This window comes from Ursus maritimus, unplaced genomic scaffold (genome assembly GCF_017311325.1).
Source record: "Ursus maritimus isolate PB19 unplaced genomic scaffold, ASM1731132v1 scaffold_13, whole genome shotgun sequence".
Lineage (NCBI taxonomy): Eukaryota > Metazoa > Chordata > Mammalia > Carnivora > Ursidae > Ursus > Ursus maritimus.
This window is the reverse complement of record NW_024423675.1, coordinates 42135478-42157165: the sequence shown is the minus strand read 5'-3', so window position 1 is coordinate 42157165 and position 21688 is coordinate 42135478. Positions and strand designations below refer to the sequence as shown.

The window sequence follows — 21688 nt, the reverse complement described above, 5'->3', positions numbered from 1 at the left end:
ATAGTACTTACCCTTTAGTACATACTGAATAAATATTCATAATTGTTATTAGCTCTGATTCTCCATAAGGGACAACCATTCACAAATTACAAACTTCAAAAATGGCGGTAAGTAAAAAGAAAGGAGCAATCAAGCCAGGACAGGACATGGAGGAAACATAAAAATATATTACTAGGTGAAAGAAGCCAGTCTGAAAAGGCTACACAGTGTACGATTTTAACTATATGAAGTCTTGGAAAAAAGGAAAACTATGGAGACAGTAAAAAGATCAGTGTTTGCCAGGGGCTGGTGGTGGTGGAGGGAAGAATAGGTGAACCACAGAGAATTTTTAGGACAGTGAAACTACTCTGTATGATACTCTAATGGTGGATACATGTCATAAATTTGTCCAGACCCATAGAATGTATGGCACCAACAGCAAACCCTATTATAGACTATGGACTTTGGGTGATGAAGTGTCAGTGGTGTTGGTTCATCAATTGTAACAAAGTTCCCACTCTAGTGGGGGATGTTGACAATGGGGAGGGCTAAGCAGGTGCAGGGAAAGGGGAATGTGGAAAATCTCTGTACCTTCTTCTCAACTTTGCTTTGGACCCAGAACTGCTCTAAAAAATAAACTCTGTGTTAAAAAAATGGTGGCAAGCAAAGTAATGCAGTAATAAGAACAATAAAGGGCGTCTGCTACGGACACGGATTGGCCTTATGCTAGATGCTGTAGAAAACCAAACAGGAGGCAATGTAACAAGGAGGAAATACTACTTTGGGAAGACAAACAAATTAAAAGAAAATGTAAAATTAATGTTCTGCTTTCACAGAAATATGTATTATCATGCAGTACATTTTATAAGTGCCAGGGACTCTCAAATCTTAAGAAAACAAATAATGAAAAAAACCTGCATGGAAAAGAAATTATTTCTAATAAGCAAAATTTCTATATTCAACATTAATCATAAGGAAATAGTCATGCAACGGAGAATATTTAGAAATATGAGGTATTAAATAGTGCTAAAACCACAGGAGCCTCGCATGCCACGCAGCGAATTCTGTGAGGCGCCAACATCTTATAACATGGGCGTGTACTTACGGGCACATCTGCCACAGGCGATGCCTGTGTGAACAGCTGGGCGTTCAGACTCTCCCCTTCCCAGTGGCTGGAGCAGAAGAAGTTTCCCGCTTTGTCCGTTGGAGATTCCACCTAAAAGCAAACGGGAAGTGCTTCGTTGTTTCTAGAACTAGAACTTCCCATGGAACATGGACACTTGAGAGTAAAGTTCTATAAGATGAGTAATATCTGAGGATCTAATGTATAACACATTGACTATAGTTGGTAACCCTGTATTAAATAATTGAAATTGGCTCAGAGAGCAGAACTTAAATGTTCTTACAAAAAAATTTTTTAAAAAGGTCAACATGTGAGGTGTTGGACGTGTCCATTCACTCAGTGAGGGAGAATCCTTCCACAGTGTATATGGATATCAAATCATCATGTCGTACACTTTAAGTATCTTAGAATTTCGTCAATCATATCTCGGTAAAGCCGAAAAACAAAAAAGAGTAAATTTTTGGTCAGTCTCTTAAACATTTATCCTTACGTGAAAAAAAATTCCAGAGGCACTATATCTACCTGTTGAAAATGCTTCTTGCCACCCAAGCTAAAACTTTTTTTTTTAAGATTTTATTTATTCATTTGAGAGAGAGAGAGAGAGTACAAGCAGGGGGAGAGCCAGAGGGAGAAGCAGACTCCCTGCTGAGCTGGGAGCCGGACTTGGGGCTTGATCCCCGGAACTGGAGATCATTACCTGAGCCGAAGGCAGATGCTTAACCATCTGAGCCACCCAGGCGCCCCCTCAAGCTAAAACTTTGATCCTTGCAAGTTAGAGTCTTTTTCTTTTATACTATGAGTTAGATACTATTATTTTAATTTACATTTCAACTCTCCATGACATCTGAAAATTAAAAATCTTATGTATTAATTATCTATCCATTTGTGTACTGGTGATAAAAATGGACGGTAAAGAGGTGCCAGCATTGCTCAGCCGATTGAGCATTCATCCCTTGATCTCAGCTCAGGTCTTGATCTCAGGATTTTGAGTTCAAGCCTGCACTGGGCTCCATGCTGGACATGGAGCCTATTTAAAAAAACAAACAAACAAAAACAAAAAGGACAATAAAAAGCTTCCCTCTCTTTCCTTTATCCTAACACATTTTCTGTTCAAACATGAAGCAAGTAGGGGTGGCCTGGCCTCCCAAACGAAAGGTGCCATGCCCACTACAGCCGGGCGGTACCTCTTAGCCGAATCTTGTAGGAAGATCTTGTAGGACAAGTGGTGTTGTCACCCAGTACTGAGGCCAGACACAGAAAGCTGCCCACAAAGAACAGAGGCAGCAGGATTCACATCTTATTCCTTCCAAAGGATCTCATGTTTACCTCTTGTTTGATCTTTTTCAGCAAAGGTGGTCCATTTTCTTGAAACTCGGCCACCACTCCAGGTTCGTCCGATTCCTGCTTGATCACATCCTGCAGGTCTTCCACTAGGTGAGATGGTGTCTGAGGCTGCAAGGAAGAGTGGGTATGTTCGCATCAGAGGACAATTTCTGTCTGTGCTAATCAACCAGCGGACCTCGGGAACTTGGCCCAAACTTACTAGCATCTTCAGAGGACCATATTTAATTTCTTGAGCTGCCAGGGCATGTTTGAACGGTGTAGGAGTTCTTGGAGAGCTTTCTAGGATTGACCTTTTGATAGCTGGAGTTCTAAAACTTTAAAAAGAAAACAAATATTGGTTCAGTATGAAACAATTGTCCTTTCCATCGCTCTACCTATTAAATGCAATACTTTTGTACTGAACAAACTCTGTTATTGATATGCAATTGGGTATGTGAATTAATCATATATGTGTTGTTAAGAAAAAGATAGTATGTACATCACGTATTCCCAAACCCTTCAAAATATGATATTCCTAAGAGTGTTCAACTATTTTTTATCTTTCTTTAATCATTCGGGAGACACACATAGTGCTCCTAGGTCTTTATAATGACCATAAACATTATAAAGATCTGTTGTCATTCACAAATCAATTTGATCTATTCATTAAAACAGGCCCACAAGAGAAAACATATGTTAGCCTTTTAAAATGTACTTATTGTAACTGGAATTTGGAAGATATAATTTTTTAAAGGTTTCTTATAATTCATATTGACGTTCTTTGCCATTTCTTTGAATTGGGTAAGGGCTTTTTGAATACTAACATTGTTTAATCACTCTTTGGCTTCTGATCATATAATATTCCTGGGGATTTTAGAGGAAGTCCTATCTATAGATAAATTTCAAAAAGGAAATGTAAGATTAAAAAAACATGAACTAAGTAAAGAACCATATCATTGTTATTCTGAATTTTATAATCAGAGAGGAAAGGAGGTTGAAAATCTTGTCCTCGGTGAAGAAGGAAAGGGCTTACCGAGCAAACAGAACAACTGAATGGAGAAGTTATATGAGGACTACCTCTGCATGTGGTCTTCCATAGTCCTGCTACATAGTACATTTTGAAGAGAATTACAATACGTAAGCTAGTTTATCTACTGACTGCCACCCCTAGGTAGTTGTAACATGCCTAGGACAGATAGAGTCAACGTGGGAACATACATGATTACATACATATGAATGTTTCAGACATTTGGAGGCTATATTCCATTAACTAAATGTAAGTAAACAAGGATAAATAATTTCATTCTTGAACCAAGGACTTACATAGCATTTTCCTTTTGAGTTTTCACAGTCTGGTCTCTATGAAATGGTGTTGTAACAGTCAATTTGTGACCATTGAGAGGTGTGGAAGTTAAAGAAGGCATTTCCAAGTCTAAGTTTTCATGGTTACCAGAAGTGTTTAAGAACTAAATATAGGAAGAAAGAAAAAAAATTACTTAAGCAGCGATTCTTTATTCAGCCCAACTTAAAAATCACACCATGATAACAAGCAAGTATGTTTTACTGACCCACTAGGTAAAATAATAAAGACGTTAACAAGCACGTAGCGTTGGACAGGGTATTGTTTTATTTCAGTTGGAGTGCAATTTGGAGTGTAATTTCCAAGAAATAAAATCTAGGATCACTGTTAAAAAACTCGCAAAATCCTATGAAAATATTCTCAATAAATGCCATTTGCCATTAAAGAGAATGAGATGCACTCTTTATTAAGATTCTAAGCCTTAAAGTGATTTTTTGGAAAGTAATTATAATTTTTCTCTCATGCTGTTTTTTCTCTTTAATGATCTACGAATTATTATGATAGAAAATTTGCATTATGTAGAAAATTCTTGAATAAGAAGCTGTGTTTCTCAGAATGCCATTATTCTGGGGAAATAATAGGTGTTCCTCAAAAATTTCCAAGGTTAAATCAAGTTTGGGAAACATACATATCATAACGTCCTCCCGGAAAATCATAATGCGCATCAGTGTATCAAAAACTAAGAGGTCCTACAGTAAAGAAACCAATTTTAACTGTGATTTAGTGTTTCCCAAACCTATATTCTTATATATTTAGATTTTTTTCTGGAACATCTACTGAAGTCTTGTAGAACTAATGTTCTCCAGAATACAATTTGGAAGATACAAACAAATAACAAGATAATTTTTTGGGTGGGTGCTTCATTTGTTCATACTTAAAGCTGTCCCGAAAATAAACTCAACAGACATAATCGGAAAAATGTTATAAAGTGCCAAATTATCTATTAACTTCAATTAGTTTAGTAATTAAGTAATATAATCTCTGATAAGAATTATAATTTCCACGTCTTAAAAAAAACTATGAAGTGAGAATATTCATGGCAAAAACTGTACTGATAAAATAGTATGGCGTAACTCAAAAAAGCCAATATTGAGAAATTAAAATTAAAACATAAGTTGTTTTCCTTGAGCATTTGTTCCTTATGTTTCCCCAAAACTTTTCCACTTAAGGATGGAACAGAACCTCTAAAATTTCTGGTTGCAACCCAAATGCTCTCCAAGCACCGTTTGGTTCCCTCCTCCCCTGGGTCAGTGAATCACAAAATAATAAGTGAACAAATAGGCAGAAAAATCTGCTAAAGTTTTTAAGGAGAGGGAAGGGATGGGAGAAAAGGAAGGGACAGAAATGTTAAACTCTAGTGCTGGAGGAAATAAAAGCCCATCCCATGCAACTAACAGTGTTTCAGATCACCAAAAAGAAAGAGAGAGAATTGTGACAAAATCATCAGTCAGCCTACAGACAGCTCAAACTTTGGGAGGCAGTATGACTTAGCAACAGCTAGATTCAACGATGGAACGGAATCAGTGAGGGCAACAGTAATTAGTCATTTGTTCCAAAGGATTAGTTTCTAGATTATTAAGGCTCGAGCGGCTGTTGAAAATTAGTAATAGCTGTGCAGAAATCGTGCTCTACCTGCGAAGGGGAGAAGGGTAGGCTTTTGACAGGGGAACGCTTGGGAGTTGAGCTGCTGACGTCAGCAAATACGAAGGAGCTAGAGTCTCCAGTGGCCAAGGGGCTCGTCTGGCCCCGCTTTTTGCGTAGGATGACCAGTGGAATTGTGCTGTGCCTCGAAGGAGGTAAGGGCTTGAGCGGGTCAAGCGAACCCTCATTCAACTTGAGTTTGTTCGCCCTCGTGCTAGGCTCTCCTGCAGCTCTAGTAACACTGCCCTCTCTCTGCTGAAGCTGTAAGGCTTTGCCTGCATGATGTTGGCTAGGTGAAAAATCTGCTTCTTCAAAGAATTCAAAACTGCTGAGATCACACCATGATGAAGAATCCTGAAACAATGTGGGAGGCACAGAACTTTGAGACGGCGTGTGCGTGCTGTGTGCCATCACCTGCAACACCGCGCTGACAAAGAGACGCTGACGGTGGCCGAAACACCTGGCCCTCTTGAGAAAGAGCTTCAGGACTCACGATTGTTCCGGTATGCTGCACGGCAGGTCTGCCATGCTGCCTGCAGGCTGGTCCTGCATATGCGCCACAGGGACCCCCCCCCCCATACTCTCTCACTCGCATGCAATCCGGTGCGAACAGGAAGCCTGTTCTAGATGGCGCATTTTGGCAAGGGCATCCCACTTGATGGATATGCAATGAATGCTTTTCAGCGACAAAGGAAATGAGCTGAGTATCTACTTTTTAGGTGCTGCACTCACATCTGTTTCACTAAAGATGGTCTGTCTCACTGAACCAACTGGGACTGGTAATCAATAATCAATGTTTTGTGGCGAGAGCCGGTATCACCACTGAACTTCTTACTACTTCAAGTACATTGAAAGACTGCTCTAAGTTCTGCGTAAACACAATTCTTAATGTGCTATCCAAAAGCAAAGCGCAATTCTGGAGAAACACAAAGAAGTCACAAAGCAAAATAAGTTAAAAATAACACAAACATCATTCCACAACCCAAGATTTACTTATAGGTCATTAACTTTACTGTTGTAAAAAAAGATGCTTTTTGAAGGAAATGTATGAAAAGCCACCTTTTAACTGAGTTTAGCCGATGAATTCAAATCATTGAAAAGACATATATGCAAAGGCTAAAATCATACTTGTACATTAATATACGCTAATAACATATTTGCTATAGAAAATGGCAATCGTTTGAGAAATGGGTTTTCTAATTCACCTTCAAAAACATTAACTTGCCTTAACAATTCTACTTACAGAATCTATAAATTGAAGTGTTTCTGCAAATTCTAAGAGGTTCTTAACATTATCCAGAATGGTGCCTTGGTGGACGATCATGCACCTTGCTGGAGAGGCACTTTCTTCAGGTAGGGAGCCAGGATCCACAGGCAGAGATGGGGTGGAGTGGTGTTCTTCCAAACAGGAAACAGGTGCGCTGTCCCCATGAGGTCTGGTGTGGTCAGCGATGGTGGTGCTGTGCCACCCAGGATAGCTGCACGTGTGGTTCTGGGTCTGAGACGGGGGGTGGGGGCATAAAGAAAGAGCGGGGAGAAGAAAGGGAGAAGGAACTTAGCAATGAAGTTGCACAAGGTATCAGATGCTGTTGGAGGAAAGATAAAAGTAGTTGCATCATCCAAAACTTGCGCCTATGAAACAGTTGTCAAGATGTTTCCTTTCATCGCTGCAAGACCCTGCTTTTTAATACTGTTACGGTCTGTCACCTCCGTGAGTACCCTCACTGTCATCGTTCTGCTAAAACTGCAAACAGAGGCACTGTGTCACAAAGTACAGGTCTCACATGGACTGTCTTCAAGATCTACTTTAATGTAAGTTCCAAAAGGCCACACGTGGTTGCTGAGAACGAAGAATTGTCCTATTCTCCTTCTAAACTGCAAAAAGGCCAGGAGACTCAAGAGTTGGAGTTGATTTTATCTGCATATGTTCTTGTTGCTTCTGTCCCTTCTGAATGTTACCGATTGCACTGAAGCACTGAAGGGCTGCCAGATCAGCGTGGTTAGGAAAGCAGAAGAGCACAGTAACAGAAGTCTCCTTTCAGCATGACCACGCAACAGGAGACATTGCAAAACATGAACTAAAGTTAAAAAGTGGTCGAACTAACATATGCACATAATCATCTTATTATTTAACCCCAAAGGAATTCACTCCTAAGAATTCCTGCTGGGTATCACATCTCTTTTATTCTCTTTGTTGCTTAACTACAAAAGTTACAAAGTACACGCTGCTTTCTCAGTTCACAGCCCAACCACCAAAAAAAATGTCAAAATTCAGTAATGGTCCGCACAGCTCTCATGGATGCAAACAAAAGACAGCGGCCGTGTTATTGACGGAGAGCGTATCCATACCTTCTTCCCATGTATATATGGAACAGGCACCAAATCATATGTGAAATGATAAAGTAAGAAAATCTAGGTTAAGAAAAATAATAGAAAAAGTGTCAAATGAATAGGACCAGACAAATGCAGGGCTTTGTAAAAATTGCAGATTATCATTCATTTATATCTGTTAGTTCATCCTTGAATGCATGACAGTCCCGAGAAGACAAGAAAATCGATGGTGGCCACCACGAGCGGACTCTGCGTTTCTTTTGCCACACAAAAGGGCTACTTTCCATTCGGTCAACACACGTTGGAAGCCCAACTGCATTTTAGCACAAGCAACTTCTGCTCAAACACTGTTCATGGATCTATAGTCTTGGTTAGTGTAATAGAAGAGAAGGGAGAAGAGGCAGAGGGCACTGGGATGCAGCTGTGGTCCCCCCCATTCAAGTACACGGTTCTCTTCTTACCGGTAGCGCCTGCTGTCCTTTGAGCTCATTCTCAGTTGACATGAGGAGCAATTCTAATTCCTTTATTCGCTTTTCTTTCTCAGGGTCTTCATCATTATAGTGTCTCTGAAATTAAAAGTTAAGGGAGAAAAAATTTCAAGGGCCTGACTGGAGGCTGCAGACACAATAGCTGTGGCCTGAAGTCATGAGGGGCCATTGGGCCTGATAAGCCTCAGCGTGAAACCAACACCAACGGAATCCAGCCACTGTACAAAGCTTTGTGAGGATTATTCCACTGGTGAGGGAGCGATGTGAAATCTGAGGCTCGAGTGGGCACCCACTGATGTGCTGGGTCGGCTGATAACATCAGAGAACCAGAGAATTCCTGAGCAAGTCCTCTAGAAGTGAAGACAGGTGGCTTGCTGGCCAGAACTCCACCCACCTCTCCACTATTCCCTCTTTTGTTTTCTTTCACTTCAGTTGAAAATAAGTGTTTAAATGAAAGAAAGAAAGCATGTCTTAACAGCCAATGAGTTTCTTTATGAAATGTCTTCAAATGATCTTACCTGAATGGCTGCAGCAGCTGGCTGAGGGACATTGACTATATTTACATGTAACGCTACAGGATATGGGACATGACTGGAGACCTAGATCAAAAAGGCAGACAAACAAAGGCCGAGTCATTCATGGTCACATAGGCTTTAGGGGACTTGGCTTCCTGAGGTTTTGCTCTAGGACTGAGGAAAACAGAACAAAACTCTACTGATAAAATACACACACACACACACAGAGAAAAAAAACCCTCTAAATTGCCAGGCCTTTAAAAATGGCAAAATGAGTAGTTTCCTTTTTTACTTTTTTAATTTTTTTTTAAATTTTATTTATTTATTTGGGAGAGAGAGAGCGGGGCGGGACGGGGGGCGGGGATCAGAGGGAGAAGCAGACTCCTTGCTGAGCAAGGAGCCCAATGTGGGACTCGATGCTGGGACTCCAGGATCATGAACTGAGTCAAAGGCAGTCACCCAACCAACTGAGCCACCCAGACAACTGCCAAATAAGTAGTTTAAGCAACATAAAGAGATTTAAAGTGCTCATTGATCTTGATGAGAAGTATGAAAAACACAATGAAAAATATAATCTAAAAAGCATTCATGAGTGTATGAACAAAGTCATAATGGGAAAAACTGATGGCTCTAGCTGTTTCTAATAGAAATATTTTTCCTGGAATAATTATGAGTTTTAATGAAGAGCACAGAAACACCTATGATAGTTCACTCATCTGAGACTTTTCTGGGAAGTCTGTAGTCAAATGAATGGAACAGATGAGAAGACTAAAAACTACTTAGGAATACATTTTGAATACAATTTGCATATGAGCTCCATATTCTTGGCTAAGTTTCACCATCTGTTATTGTTAGTTGTAAGATTAAAGTTTACTGCTTTTTTTTTTTTTTAAAGATTTTATTTATTTATTTATTTGACAGGGATAGAGACAGCCAGGGAGAGAGGGAACACAAGCAGGGGGAGTGGGAGAGGAAGAAGCAGGCTCATAGCGGAGGAGCCTGATGTGGGGCTCGATCCCATAACACCAGGATCACGCCCTGAGCCGAAGGCAGACGCTTAACCGCTGTGCCACCCAGGCGCCCCTAAAGTTTACTGCTCTTGTCTTTATTCTCCTTATTTTTCTTTTCCCAACCATTATGGAAATTTCTTCCTGAATAGAAATATTTGGCAATTAGGAAGGAATCACAGTGATCCAAAGGAGGGTGAAAGGAGGCATCAGAAAATGTGTCACAAACCTGCTCCTGACTCAGAGGAAGAAGGTAAACACGCCCAGTAGGAATACATTAAGACATTTCTGCTAGACCACTACCAGAATCAAACTTGTTGAATTTCAGTGTCAAAAGGTCTCCTCTTTAACTTTATATTACACTCACTTTTCATTTTGGAAGAGGAAAACAACAGCTCGAAAATACACCTTCATTCCCCTCCTTCTTCAGCAAGAGCTTGTTAAGTACATTTACATTCAAAAGCTAATCTGATCTGAAGCACTGAAGTCAAAATCCAACAGCCCCGACACCAGTCTGCACTGTGAGCTGTGCGACTCTTTGCACTCTGGCTTCTGGGCATGTGCCCACAGATAACAACACCTCCCCCTATCTACCTCACGGGCTGTAGGTGGGGATCGAAGGGGATCCTGTTTATGGAAGTTCTCTGGAATCTGTAAAAGTGTGAGGTATTACTTCTACCTGGAGCTAAAATCACCTTCTCTCTCAGTAAGCTAAATTCTCAGAAATGGCTTACATTTTGTGCTTCAGAAATGTGGTAATAGGAATAGTCATTGTTCACAGAGGGCTGGCCAGCCGGCGGGACATGGGCAGAAGGTGCAGTATGAGCAAAGCCCATCAAATGACTGTTCTTCTGGAAACTTGTGGCCACTGTTGGTGGGCTGGCTTTAGAAGACTCCTGCAGATAACCTTCCTGCTCGACCTTCCGACGCATTGTAGAATTCCAGTGGTTCTTGATAGCATTATCAGTTCTGCACAGAAATATATCACATAAGAATTTTACAAACAAAAATTTCAATTCAGATTAGAGTTAATTGACAGAAAACTGTTTCGAACAGAGACCTTTTCTTCTGGTCTTTTGGGGTTGTTGTTGTTTTAATTGTTTTAGTCTTCGGGACCTCTGAAAAATCATGCTTCCCCTGTTACCTAACTGAAAATCCATAGATTTTTCTCATTACCCCATATGGAACATATGTGGATTTCTAGAAATCTTTAAATTCTTTAACCACGTTGTTTCCTTGATAAAAGAATATTTTCAGTGCAGCCACCCTTCATGTGTATTCTGACTGTTCATGGTATAAGACTCTACTACAACTTAAGAGATACAGCTGTTCTAGAAAATTGCTCCTTTGAGGGTGGCTTAGCAGGGCCTACCCCCCACAACAGGCACACAGTGAAGTTTGGTGAATGATAATGATGTCGCCACTGCCTCACTGTCCGCTCTTTATCTCAAATAGCACTAGCCAGAAATTTTGAGTAAAAAAAAAAAAAAAAAGGAAAAAAAGAAAAAAAGAGACTTCCACCTTTTGACATCCACTCAAACTGTTCTATAACCAGAGGTGAGAATGGAAAATGAGATACAGAAGGGAAAGATGCCAAGTCCCGATATATTTTCAAACTGCAAAGCATTTTTACTAAAGTCTTTCATTTCTCAGGAAAACAGTTTCTCAATTCAAAAAAAAAAAAAAAACCGTTTTAAGCCTCCCTTTTACTCTTTTGATGGGGGTGGGGGAAATGTATGCTAAAGAAAGAGGAAGTTCAATCGCCCCTTAAATTTTTACAAGAATCAACAGCATATCCTCTCAGGCCAAATGGGACAAAAGACCTCCTTTCGTCAACCTCTTGGCTCCTCTAAGCTGATCCTGAACCCTCCACGAGGGAGGAAATGCTCTGGACCGTCACACAAGTAAACTACCTAAACCATCAGAGCCATGGCCTTCTTTGAAAGGACGCTTTCTCCAAATCTGAAGCTCAAGAACAAAATTTATTAAATATTTTCTATCTTACATTATTTACATAAGATTTATAATGAAAAGTATCTTCCAAATTAAAGAAAATGTGTTTATGAATTGTTCAAGTGGGGTAAGTGGGACAAAAATGAGCTTCTATAGATATCTCTCAGAATGAGGTCATCTTTGTGCCTTGTGCATTAAAAGAAAGCACAACGCTGACCTTATTTAAAAACATGGAAGCAGTATGATAATTCTAGAAATATTCTATTTATTTCTTCAAAGGCAGAAAAATGAAGCCAAGTGGTATAATAAAGCGAATGCTAGTAACAGGAAAATGACAGCTGAGCTCCTTCTGGTCACTTCACCAGCTGCATGAACTCAGACCAGAGACAAGATTTCTGTCCTCAGTTTCCTTCTATGTGTTTAGAGGTTTTATAGTTTACAAAGTACTCTGACATTCATTTTATTTGATACTAACTTTGGCCCTGGGAAGTAGGCTATTACTCATTTTGCAAATGGGACGATTGAAGTTCAGTGACTTGGCGCAGAGCTCACTGTTGGGTGGATTCTGGAAGCCCTCGACCAGAGAAATACTAAGGGCTCCTCCGGTTTTAAAACCTATGGATCTGGCGTAGCTAATGAAACATGATCACTGGAATGTAATTCACTCACCATACATTTAAAACAAAATGTTCAATACCCACTCCCTCATTCTTCCCAATCAATAGATTTTTTGACATATTATTACCGTCCAGGCAGTAGCTTTGCGATTTCTGCCCATCTGTTCCCCAGTCTCTTGTGTGCCTGGTAAATAATTCTGTCTTCCTCTTCTGTCCAGGAGGTTTTCTTAACTTCTGGATTCAAGTGGTTATGCCACCTCTCCCTACATTGTTTTCCAATTCTCCCCTTTAAGTGCTTGGCAATAACAGACCAACGTTTCGGACCGTATTTCTGTACAAGCTCTATCACCTTCAGATAAACACACAAAAATAACCTATGTTTTAATGTTATGTAATGACTCAGTGTAATCATTCTTCAGTGTTACAAGATCTTTAGAAAATGTCTAAGAATCTGCTTTCATTCATTGGAAATATGGGAATAAAGTCCTCTGCTTCCTGACACTTTACCTGTTTCCTCAAGTTGGGAAGCATTCAGTAAGATGTCTGGGGAATATTCTGAATTGTGACTCACACACCAATGAGGAAAGAACTTACTCTCTGATCTTCTTCTTTGGTCCAAGGACCCTTGATGAGCTCAGGGTTTAGTACTTTCTGCCATCGATGCTGGCACTGCACATCTGTTCGATTCTAGACAAATAACAAAGTATGTGCTGTCATATAGATATGATGTGATAAGCACATGAAGACTTTGTTACAGTAGGAACCATACATAGACAGTATACACAGTCAGGAACATTTGAGGGCATGTTTGGAGAGCCTACCTCTCACTCATTACTTACAGCTAACAAACATACAAAGAATATATCAAAATTGCATCTAAAATTAGAAGCTCTGACTCCTTAGCAAAATAGTCCTGCCATGTGAATTGAAGGACCATCATATTGTACACATAGCTGTCAATTTAACCTAACCTTATCCTCAGCCTGCAGAAGTACCTCTGTGAACCAAGACTAAGGCTTGTTGGTGATTCCACAGGAAGGTCAGGCTTTCGTGGAAACCTACCCTAATGACTCAAGTTTGCTTCCTATTCAAACTAAGAGATGTGCTTCAATTTAGGGCCTCGAGTATTCATATTGCAGAACAAAGATGAATAAAGAGAGGCCCTATGTTACAAGGGAGTATAATCTTATAAGAAAAAAAAGATAAATATATAATTAACCAATAGATTAAAAAAGACAAATATATGATTAACTAACAGATGGCAGAATTTGATTCACATGCGAGAAGAAACCAAAGCAAAATGACATTGGGCTGAGAATAGAAGCATCTCCTTAGGAGGAGAAATTATGTTTCTTGATAAGGGCTTGCAAGGATGGATGGAACATTCTAGGAGGTGACATCACCAGAGACAAAAGCCCAAAGGAGGGAAAGCAGAAATGAATTCAACGAAACCTGCTCACAGAGAGGAAGTAGGAAACAGAACCGGAGCTGTATGTTGGGGCCATGTGGAAGGACCCTGGGGGCCAGGTTGAGACAGTGTACTTAATTTGTGAGACTCTATGTCACTGCTGTTGATTTGGAAAAGTTCAAGGACAGCTGCATTTTAGGAAGCTCCATGTGCCAACAATGTTTGGGATGGATGGAAGAGCGGAAGGCTACAGGCAGGGAAGGCAGTTAAGAAGCCCCTCTAATTGCGTAGAGAAGAGGGAGCAAGGAAGATGGAGAGGAGGGGCTGACTGACAAAGGAATCCCAGATGCCATAGTCACGGCTTGGATGCAGATGGGAAGTGGGAAGTCAAAAAGGATAAACCAAACTTTCCAGCCGAGGTACCAAAAGTATGGCTATTGAAATAAATAGGAAATTAAAAGAAGCTAACTTGAAAATAGCAGGAGTTTCATCATCCCTACCGTATAACAAGACATCAGAATGCTAATTTATGTTATCCTAATAAATAAAAAGATAAAACAAGAGGCAAAGTTTTAAAAAAAATGGTGTAAAAATCCTTTAACAATCTATTTAGAAACCCCAATTATATGCATTACAATATAAACTATAAACTATAAGCTGTGAATGAAGCAGTTCTTCCCCTACTTCTTATATATGACATGCAAGTGGGTCATGTCTTAGTGTCCACTCCCAGGACAAAATGTTGGGAGAAGATTTCCTTTTATAGAAAGAAAAAAATTACAAACTTACCGGGAGATAATTGGCAATAACTTTCCAGTCATCTGTTCCATTCTGCTCCACCAGCTTCTTTAGTTTTTCATCCTAAGACATTTAAAGTTAATCCTAAGATATCAGTCATTTACTGTGTAACTTTATTCAATCAGAGTAAAAGGGAACCAATCCAATAATCCAATCCAGAAAAAAACCCTCAAAAATATCCAAATACAACAGATACGAATATAATATGGTGTTTTAGAGCATAGATTTATTTAGCGTCTGACAGACCAGAGTTTGAAACTTGACTCAGCTATTGACTAGGTAGATGGGCTTGGGTATATCATTTTGCTTTTCTGGGCCTTAATACTGTCATCTATGCGGTGGGAATGTTGATGTCAATGTGGATTTGGGGGGATTCCATGAAGTAGCTGTGCAAAACATTTAGCATAATGCCTGGTTCACTGAATGTTTAGTATATGATAACTATTAAAAGTTTTGCCTGATGGGGAAAAAAATAATGAACTCCAATGTTAGAGTCAATAGACATTTAACTATGGCACTAAATAGGATCTTGAGTAAGAAACGGTTCAAGTTCTGTTTTAACATTTAACTAGTTCAACCTCTTTCATGCAAAAAGTGGAAGATCACTTTTTAGATTAAATGTGAAGGCATAGATAATGTAAGAAAAGAATTTCATTTTTGCATCAATGTAGTCACAATTTAAATGAGGCCAAACTTATCAGAACACAGAAGACACTAAACATCAGGGAGAAATCTTTCAGTTCACAACTGTCTTTCTAAACATGTTCCTTCAAGTGAAAAACAGCCACATTTCTGCAAAGGTAACTTTCACACATAACGTGGGTCCTTGTAGGACACAGACACAGGAATTAGGACACCAGTGTTAACAAGAGAACTTCTATATCTTTCAGGATCATCTAAGATCACAACCTCCACGGATAAACTACGCATTTCCTATGGACCTCACTGGCAATCCAACCTGCCTATCAACAGGGGCTCGGGGTTAAGTGAAGTAGGGTGCAATGAAACCCAAGAAGAGTTATATCATTTATTCTAACATAAAATCCTCTAAAATCAGTTGCAGATTTTTTTGGAAAGCTTTAAAGAAAAAGCAATTTTTCCCATACACTAATAATTTTGCTCAAGTATTGTTCCATCTGTACAAAGATCAAGCTTTTGATAAGCTAGCAGAAAAAGAAAGGTGGGAAGAAGACACGTCTCCATCCATCACTGAAAGCTGTTCGAATAGACATTCATGTAAACGGCTCTGTGAAATGTTATATATCACATATGTTAAATAAATCCTTTATGACAAAATGAGTTCTGGGAGTATTTTGTTTCATACTTTTGTTTTGTTTTGGGAAATAGCAATTCATTCATTTGTGCAGAGAACGCTTATTAATATCTTCCTTGGTATCAAGCGATTTTGGGCTCAGGGAACACAAAAATGAACAGTCGTTTAGCGCTGCCCTCTGCAGATCTGTAGGCAGTCTCCTGGGGGAGGCACGCATGTTACAGCAGTCCTAAGTAAGAATGGGTATCCAATGCTGGCAGGACGCATCCGACCTGCCTGGGGAATCCACGCCTCACAGAAAAGGCGATGTCTTCACAGGTGATAAAGAAGGAGTAAGAAGCAGTGCAGCAGCAGGACAAGAACAGAATAGGCAGAGAGAAAAACACCGCGGAAACCTAAAGTGAGAAGGAGGGGACATTCAATGAACTACAAAGAGTTTGGAAGCGGAAGGTATAGTGTACGCGCGGGGGAGTGGTGAGAGGTCAGCACACTGCCGGGGCAGGCTGGGAGAAGACTTCAAAGAGCCTGCTAATTAGTTTGAGCACCTGTAGTTTAGCTGAAACATTTTTTTCATAAATTGATACACTCTAGGTTTGTTCCATGTTTTGATAACACGATTAGTTACCTCTTCCCTGGTCCACCTAGTTTTCCCCAAGTGACGCTTTCCAGACTTAGGCAGCAGCCCGTCATAGTCATGATCACACATCTCAATGTCTTCATCATCCTCGTCACTACTGTATATGCTGCAGAAATAAAAGATGGGCAGACGTGGACTGAAACCAGAAGACTTAAACTGCTGGGATACAAAATTTACATGAAAACTCAATCTTTTCAAAGGTTACGAAGATAAAATTGTGAAATCTTGCACAACGAGATTGTTTTCTGCATTCTGTTGCCCTAGCGTTATAAACTGGTTCGGCTGTTAGTGGTATCCACAGATACGGCCAAGGACCTGGCACTTTCTTACTGCTCTGCATGTTTAAACCTGCTGAGACTGTTAGGCCAGTGACAAGTTACACATCTGGCAACCTTCCAACCAATGAAGGTTTAAGTTGAAAACTTAATGTTAAGGACAATAAAAGAAACAAGAGCCTATGTCCTCCATATAAGCACGTGCTCAAAATCTTTGGCATACATCACATCATTTAAATAATATTTCTCCAAAACAAGAAGCAACTCAATCACGTTACTCCAATGGGGCTGCTGTTTTATTGCGAGAAAAAGAATTCAAGAAGTAACACACCCAACAACACAATTATAGTCACCCCTTAAAGGTGAGAAGACTAAGAGAACGTAAAAAGAAAGTATTTAAAAAACCAGAGGAAGGATAAGGCCATCAAGTGATCACACTGCTTTGTACACAATGTTAATATCCAACAGCTCAAAACTCTAGGCCAGTTGATCTAACTCGTGGCTGTGATGACAGTGCTCAGTTTCCTAAGTAACTAAATGAATAAGGCCACTTGGTAGTCACACTCTTACTTACTTTTTTTTTTTTCTATTTCTGACTGAATGGTATTTGACATCTCTTAAGATGTACCTAATTCAAAACTGAGGGATTCCCCCAGGTGGGTTTAAAAAGAATGCATTAGTGTTTTGAAGGGAGCCTTTTCTTTTACCTAGTAGACCAAAACTCTGAATTTTGATGACTTTTGAAGTAACTCTACACTTAGTGTTTATTAATCGTATACTTAATAGATGACAGTAATGTTACAGACAGTAAAATTTACAGTTTACTTTTAGTTATAATTTTACTTATAGAACATAAGATGTACTATTTTAAATTATAATATAAATGTACCTTAAATATCTTAAATTATACTATCTTAGAAATTTCACTAAAATTTTTCACTGTAATTTGAGAAATCCACCAAACTGAGAACAATAAAAATAATGACATAAAGCAACATCATAGTGCCAATTATTATTTTTAAAAAGGAAATTTATATTTATCTCAGGTTTCGTCTTCCCAAACTAACTTACAAGTATATATTACTCACCCCTTACAAGTCAAGCAAAAGTGTTTTCCAAAAATCCTGAATTTGAGGTTCTTATAATTTAAAACTATTATTTTGGGCACAATCTGAAGGTCCAGGATGCATGGTGACAAGTAGGATGTGATCCAAACTCCAAATGCCACCACGAAAGAGATCCCTAAACTCTACAATCATTTTTGTTGAGACAAGAGTCTCATCCTGTTCTCCACTGTCAACAAGAGGCTCTAAACAACTTCTGATTAATAAATACAATAGATTCCCATTAATAAAAAACACAAGCATCAGAAGATATATATATTAATAGATATATAATGTATATGTGTATATATTAATAGATATATAATATCTATATTATATTATATATTATAATCCCAGAGCTGTAGGTCAGCATCTTTTGAACGGTTCACAGGGTACTCCTTGGAAAGCCCCCAAATGAAGTGGCACTTTTATGAAATATCAAGGATACCAAGAAAAGCAGAGTAATCTGAAAAAGGAGTCACAGATTCAATCCACTTTAACGTTTTAGGCTTGGCTGGATCTGGAGATTTGCAGAAGTGAGAACTACATTTTCCAGACTAGTAATTGGACATCTTTCTCTTGGAAACAGCTCACCTCTCAGGAACGAGCAACAAATACGGCGGCCCATAGGGGGCAGCCAACGTCAGGTGAGAAAGGATAGGCATCAAATAAGTCTAGAGTTGTGGAGGCAAAGGTGCCAGTCCTAATTCTGCCTCCACTTCCCTGCATGACTTGGACAAATCACTTCCTCTCTCTCAGGACCTCAGTTCCTCGCGTATACCTAAGGGCTTGGATTCTATTAGTAAGGTACTTTCCAGTGTTAATAAATGATGATTTCACGTCTTCCGTGCTTCTTCAAAATTCAGCGCAGAAGCAGAGATGTGCAAAACCAGTCTTGGGGGAAAACGTGGTGTGGGACTTCTGCAAGTCCTGAAACCATAAAGGGAGCAGGGCGAGCCCAGGGCCGCTCACAGTCTGCTCCTGGGGCCATCAGCAGGTTTGGCACCCGCCGAGCTTTTGAGCTTTGCATGCGATGCCCTCGCTCTAATTTGTCCCGGTAGCCTAAGTAGCACGACTAATTTCTACTAAGGACCTGAAATAACTTTTCCTTTATCTGCTCTGACAAGCTCTCAGACTCAACAGTCGGAGGACTTTCAAAGGTTGACTTCAGGCTTGATGAACTCGACTCCCCACCTGCTAGACCTGGTGTGGTTACAAGAGTACAACTATGAATATTACATTCTGTCAAGGAAACAAACCGTGCAAAGAAACGAAAAAGAAAAGAGGTGTTGGGGGTTGGGAAGAGGGAGGGGAGCGGGAGGAAGTGCCTTGTGGCCACTACTGTGATTCTAGAAAAGGGGTTCAGACTCATTTCGCTGACCTGGTTAATAATCCCTGCCGAGTTGACGCTCGCCCAGCAAGAAACGGCTTTGAGCCCGCAGTCGGGTTTCTCTTCCCCCTGAGGCAGGTTCAAGGCTCCCGCCCGTCCCGGCCGCCACCCTTCTCCGCTACCTGGGAGCTGCAAGGAACCTGNGCGGCCCCGCCCCACCCGGCCAGCAGAGATCGCGGGGCGCGGAGTCTCCGCCGCGCCTCCTCCCAGCACCCCTTCCCAGCTTCCTTCTCCTCCTCCTCCCAGTTTCTGCTCTCAAAAAAATGGGTGGCCTCGGCTGCTCTGCTGTTAAGTCCCAAAGACGAAGGTGAAACCACTTCAGGGGCAGCCCCCCCGCCCCGCGTGGCCAGGCCCTGGGCGAGGCGTGGGGAGCCCAGGAGCCCCCCCCCCCCCAGGTCGCCTCCCTTTTTCTCCCGCGCCCAGCCATGCCTAGGCGCTGCTCCCCGCCTGGCCAGGCCCGGCCGAGGGTGCTGCTGCACGGCCCAGGCCCACACCCACGCTCCTTGCAACTCCCCGGCGCTGCGCGGAGACAAGCGACAGCCGGTTAAAAAATAAGTACATGAAAAGCAAACAACCCGAAGGAAAAGAGGTTGGATTTGCTTTGCCTCCAGAAGCTTATACCAAGAACCTCTGTGCGAGGACTGACCCGTCACCCTTCCTCCGCCCGGGCGACCTAAGGCGGCGGGAGCAGGGCGTGGGGAGGAGCGGCAACCCCAGCCGCGTCCACGTGTGCGCGCCGCGCCGGGACCTCTTGCCCCAGCGAAGAGGCCGCGGGGATTGCGTCCTGGTTGCGCGGCAGCGGCCTTGGGTGCTGCCCGCCTCGGTGCTTTTCCGTTGAGTGGCAACCGTGACGGCCGCTGAGCTTGTCCCCGCACCCGGCGGCTCGCAGGGAACTCCGGCGCTTCCAGTCCGGGAAGTCCAGAGACCAGGGGAAGCGGGAGGGCCAGCGACTGACAGTTCGGACGAGTATTTCCCTCCTCCTCTCCCTCTTCCCCTCCGTGCGGCCGCAACGTGAGGGGACTTCACCCATCATCCCGGCGAGCCTCCCCAAGTGCGGGGACATGTGCGGCGCGGACGCGTGTGAGTGCGTGTGAAGTGCTTGCATAAGAAATAAAAGCCTCCCAGAGTACTGTGATGAGAGCCTTCAAAACCGGAGCTTAAAACAATTTGCAAATGTAGAGACCCTTTTCCTCCCTAAAATCTTCTTTGCAGCCGCCTGTCAGCAGCCGCTCTTCTTCGCCTCCATAAAGAATGAATGAAATTTAAGGGAACTACCTGCAGCTACCAAACAATCCGGCATTTTCCCTATATCTGCCATATGCTCTCCACTTCCAAGTCCAAACATATCGCAATGCATCCACCAATTACGCTGCGACTTCCTCGCCGACGCCCGCTGCATCAAGCCAGGGACCTAGTGGTCTCCCCGGGGCTGGTGGGCACCTCTCTGCCCCCGGCTGGAAGGTGCTGCTTTTTGCCCCCTAAGAGAAACGTATCCCCTTGCAACTTGCAAAATGAGCCTCAGGGCACGCTTCCTGACGTCCTGATATATTTCCCGCATAGGCTCTTCCATTCATTAGTTTTACTCGCGGCTCCTGCTGCGGAGGCAGAGGCTCTAGGTCCTCGAAGGATCTGACAGCCCTGCAGAAGATCCGGGAACGCATTCCCACCTGCTCTCCAAGCGCCCGGTGCCCCGCGCGCCCCCGCCCGCGGCCGCCCGTCCGGGCTCCCCGTTACCTGTGTCGGGGTCTCCGGGCCATGGCGCGGCGGGCGCGGGGCTCAGCTGGGAGCCGCGGGAACCGCACGGGGCTGCCGCCTCCCGCTGCCCGCCGCCTGCCTGCGTCCCTCCCCGGCTGCGCAGCGGCGTTCCGCACCGCCGGGGCGAAGTTTCTCAGGAGAAAGAGGAGGAGGAGGAGGAGGAGGTCGCGGAGGAGGAGGAGAAGGAGGAGGAGGAAACAGGTTGATATTAAAATGTAAACTCTGTAAACAGAGATGCCATCAAACAAAGAGCTTTGGACACTCCCCCTCCCGCCAAATCTGGCGCCCCTGCAGTGCGCACGCGCCCTGCCCGCCGCCTCCGCGGTCGCCTTGGCTGCCGCCCGCCCGGCTGCCGGGCCGGCCCGGCCGCCGCTCCCCTTCGCCTCTCGCGCCGCCGCGCTGCGCCTGGCGCGCCGCGAGGCCCGGACGGCGCGCGGGCGGGGAGCCCGGGGCCGGGGAGGGGCGGCCAGGGACCGCGGCGGCGCCTTTTCTTGCGCAAACCCCGCTCCCGGGCAGCGGCCGCGCGGACTCGCGCCACGTCCCGCTGCTGCCGCCTCCCCTCCTCGGCGACCGCGCCACCGTCGCCCCACTCGGCGTGCCCCAGACACCAGCGCCCGAGCTCGCCGGGCTCTGACTCACTGTCGTGGGGGTGGCAAGGGCCGCGGCGGGGTAGGGGGGAGAACTCCTGCGTTCGGGATTGGATTTTAGGCAG

At 42.7% G+C, this 21688-nt stretch overlaps 1 protein-coding gene across 3 annotated transcripts in view; it reads right to left on the bottom strand.

Moving 5' to 3' along the window:
• MYB (MYB proto-oncogene, transcription factor) overlaps positions 1-21087 on the bottom strand; it is a 33791-nt gene extending 12704 nt beyond the window's left edge. The window contains exons 1-14 of one of the 3 annotated variants that reach the window (XM_040627820.1): positions 20956-21087; positions 16442-16559; positions 14535-14606; positions 12932-13024; positions 12466-12686; positions 10502-10736; positions 8764-8844; positions 8219-8323; positions 6670-6924; positions 5418-5780; positions 3749-3891; positions 2646-2760; positions 2429-2554; positions 1085-1195 (exon numbers count right to left, since the gene is read on the bottom strand). In XM_040627820.1, coding sequence (XP_040483754.1) covers positions 1085-1195; positions 2429-2554; positions 2646-2760; positions 3749-3891; positions 5418-5780; positions 6670-6924; positions 8219-8323; positions 8764-8844; positions 10502-10736; positions 12466-12686; positions 12932-13024; positions 14535-14606; positions 16442-16559; positions 20956-20978 — 2061 coding nt within the window. In that variant the 5' untranslated portion in view covers positions 20979-21087. The remainder of the gene's footprint in view (positions 1-1084; positions 1196-2428; positions 2555-2645; positions 2761-3748; positions 3892-5417; positions 5781-6669; positions 6925-8218; positions 8324-8763; positions 8845-10501; positions 10737-12465; positions 12687-12931; positions 13025-14534; positions 14607-16441; positions 16560-20955) is intronic. The other 2 variants (XM_040627817.1, XM_040627819.1) reach the window with 2 other exon arrangements.
• Positions 21088-21688: the final 601 nt, after the last annotated feature.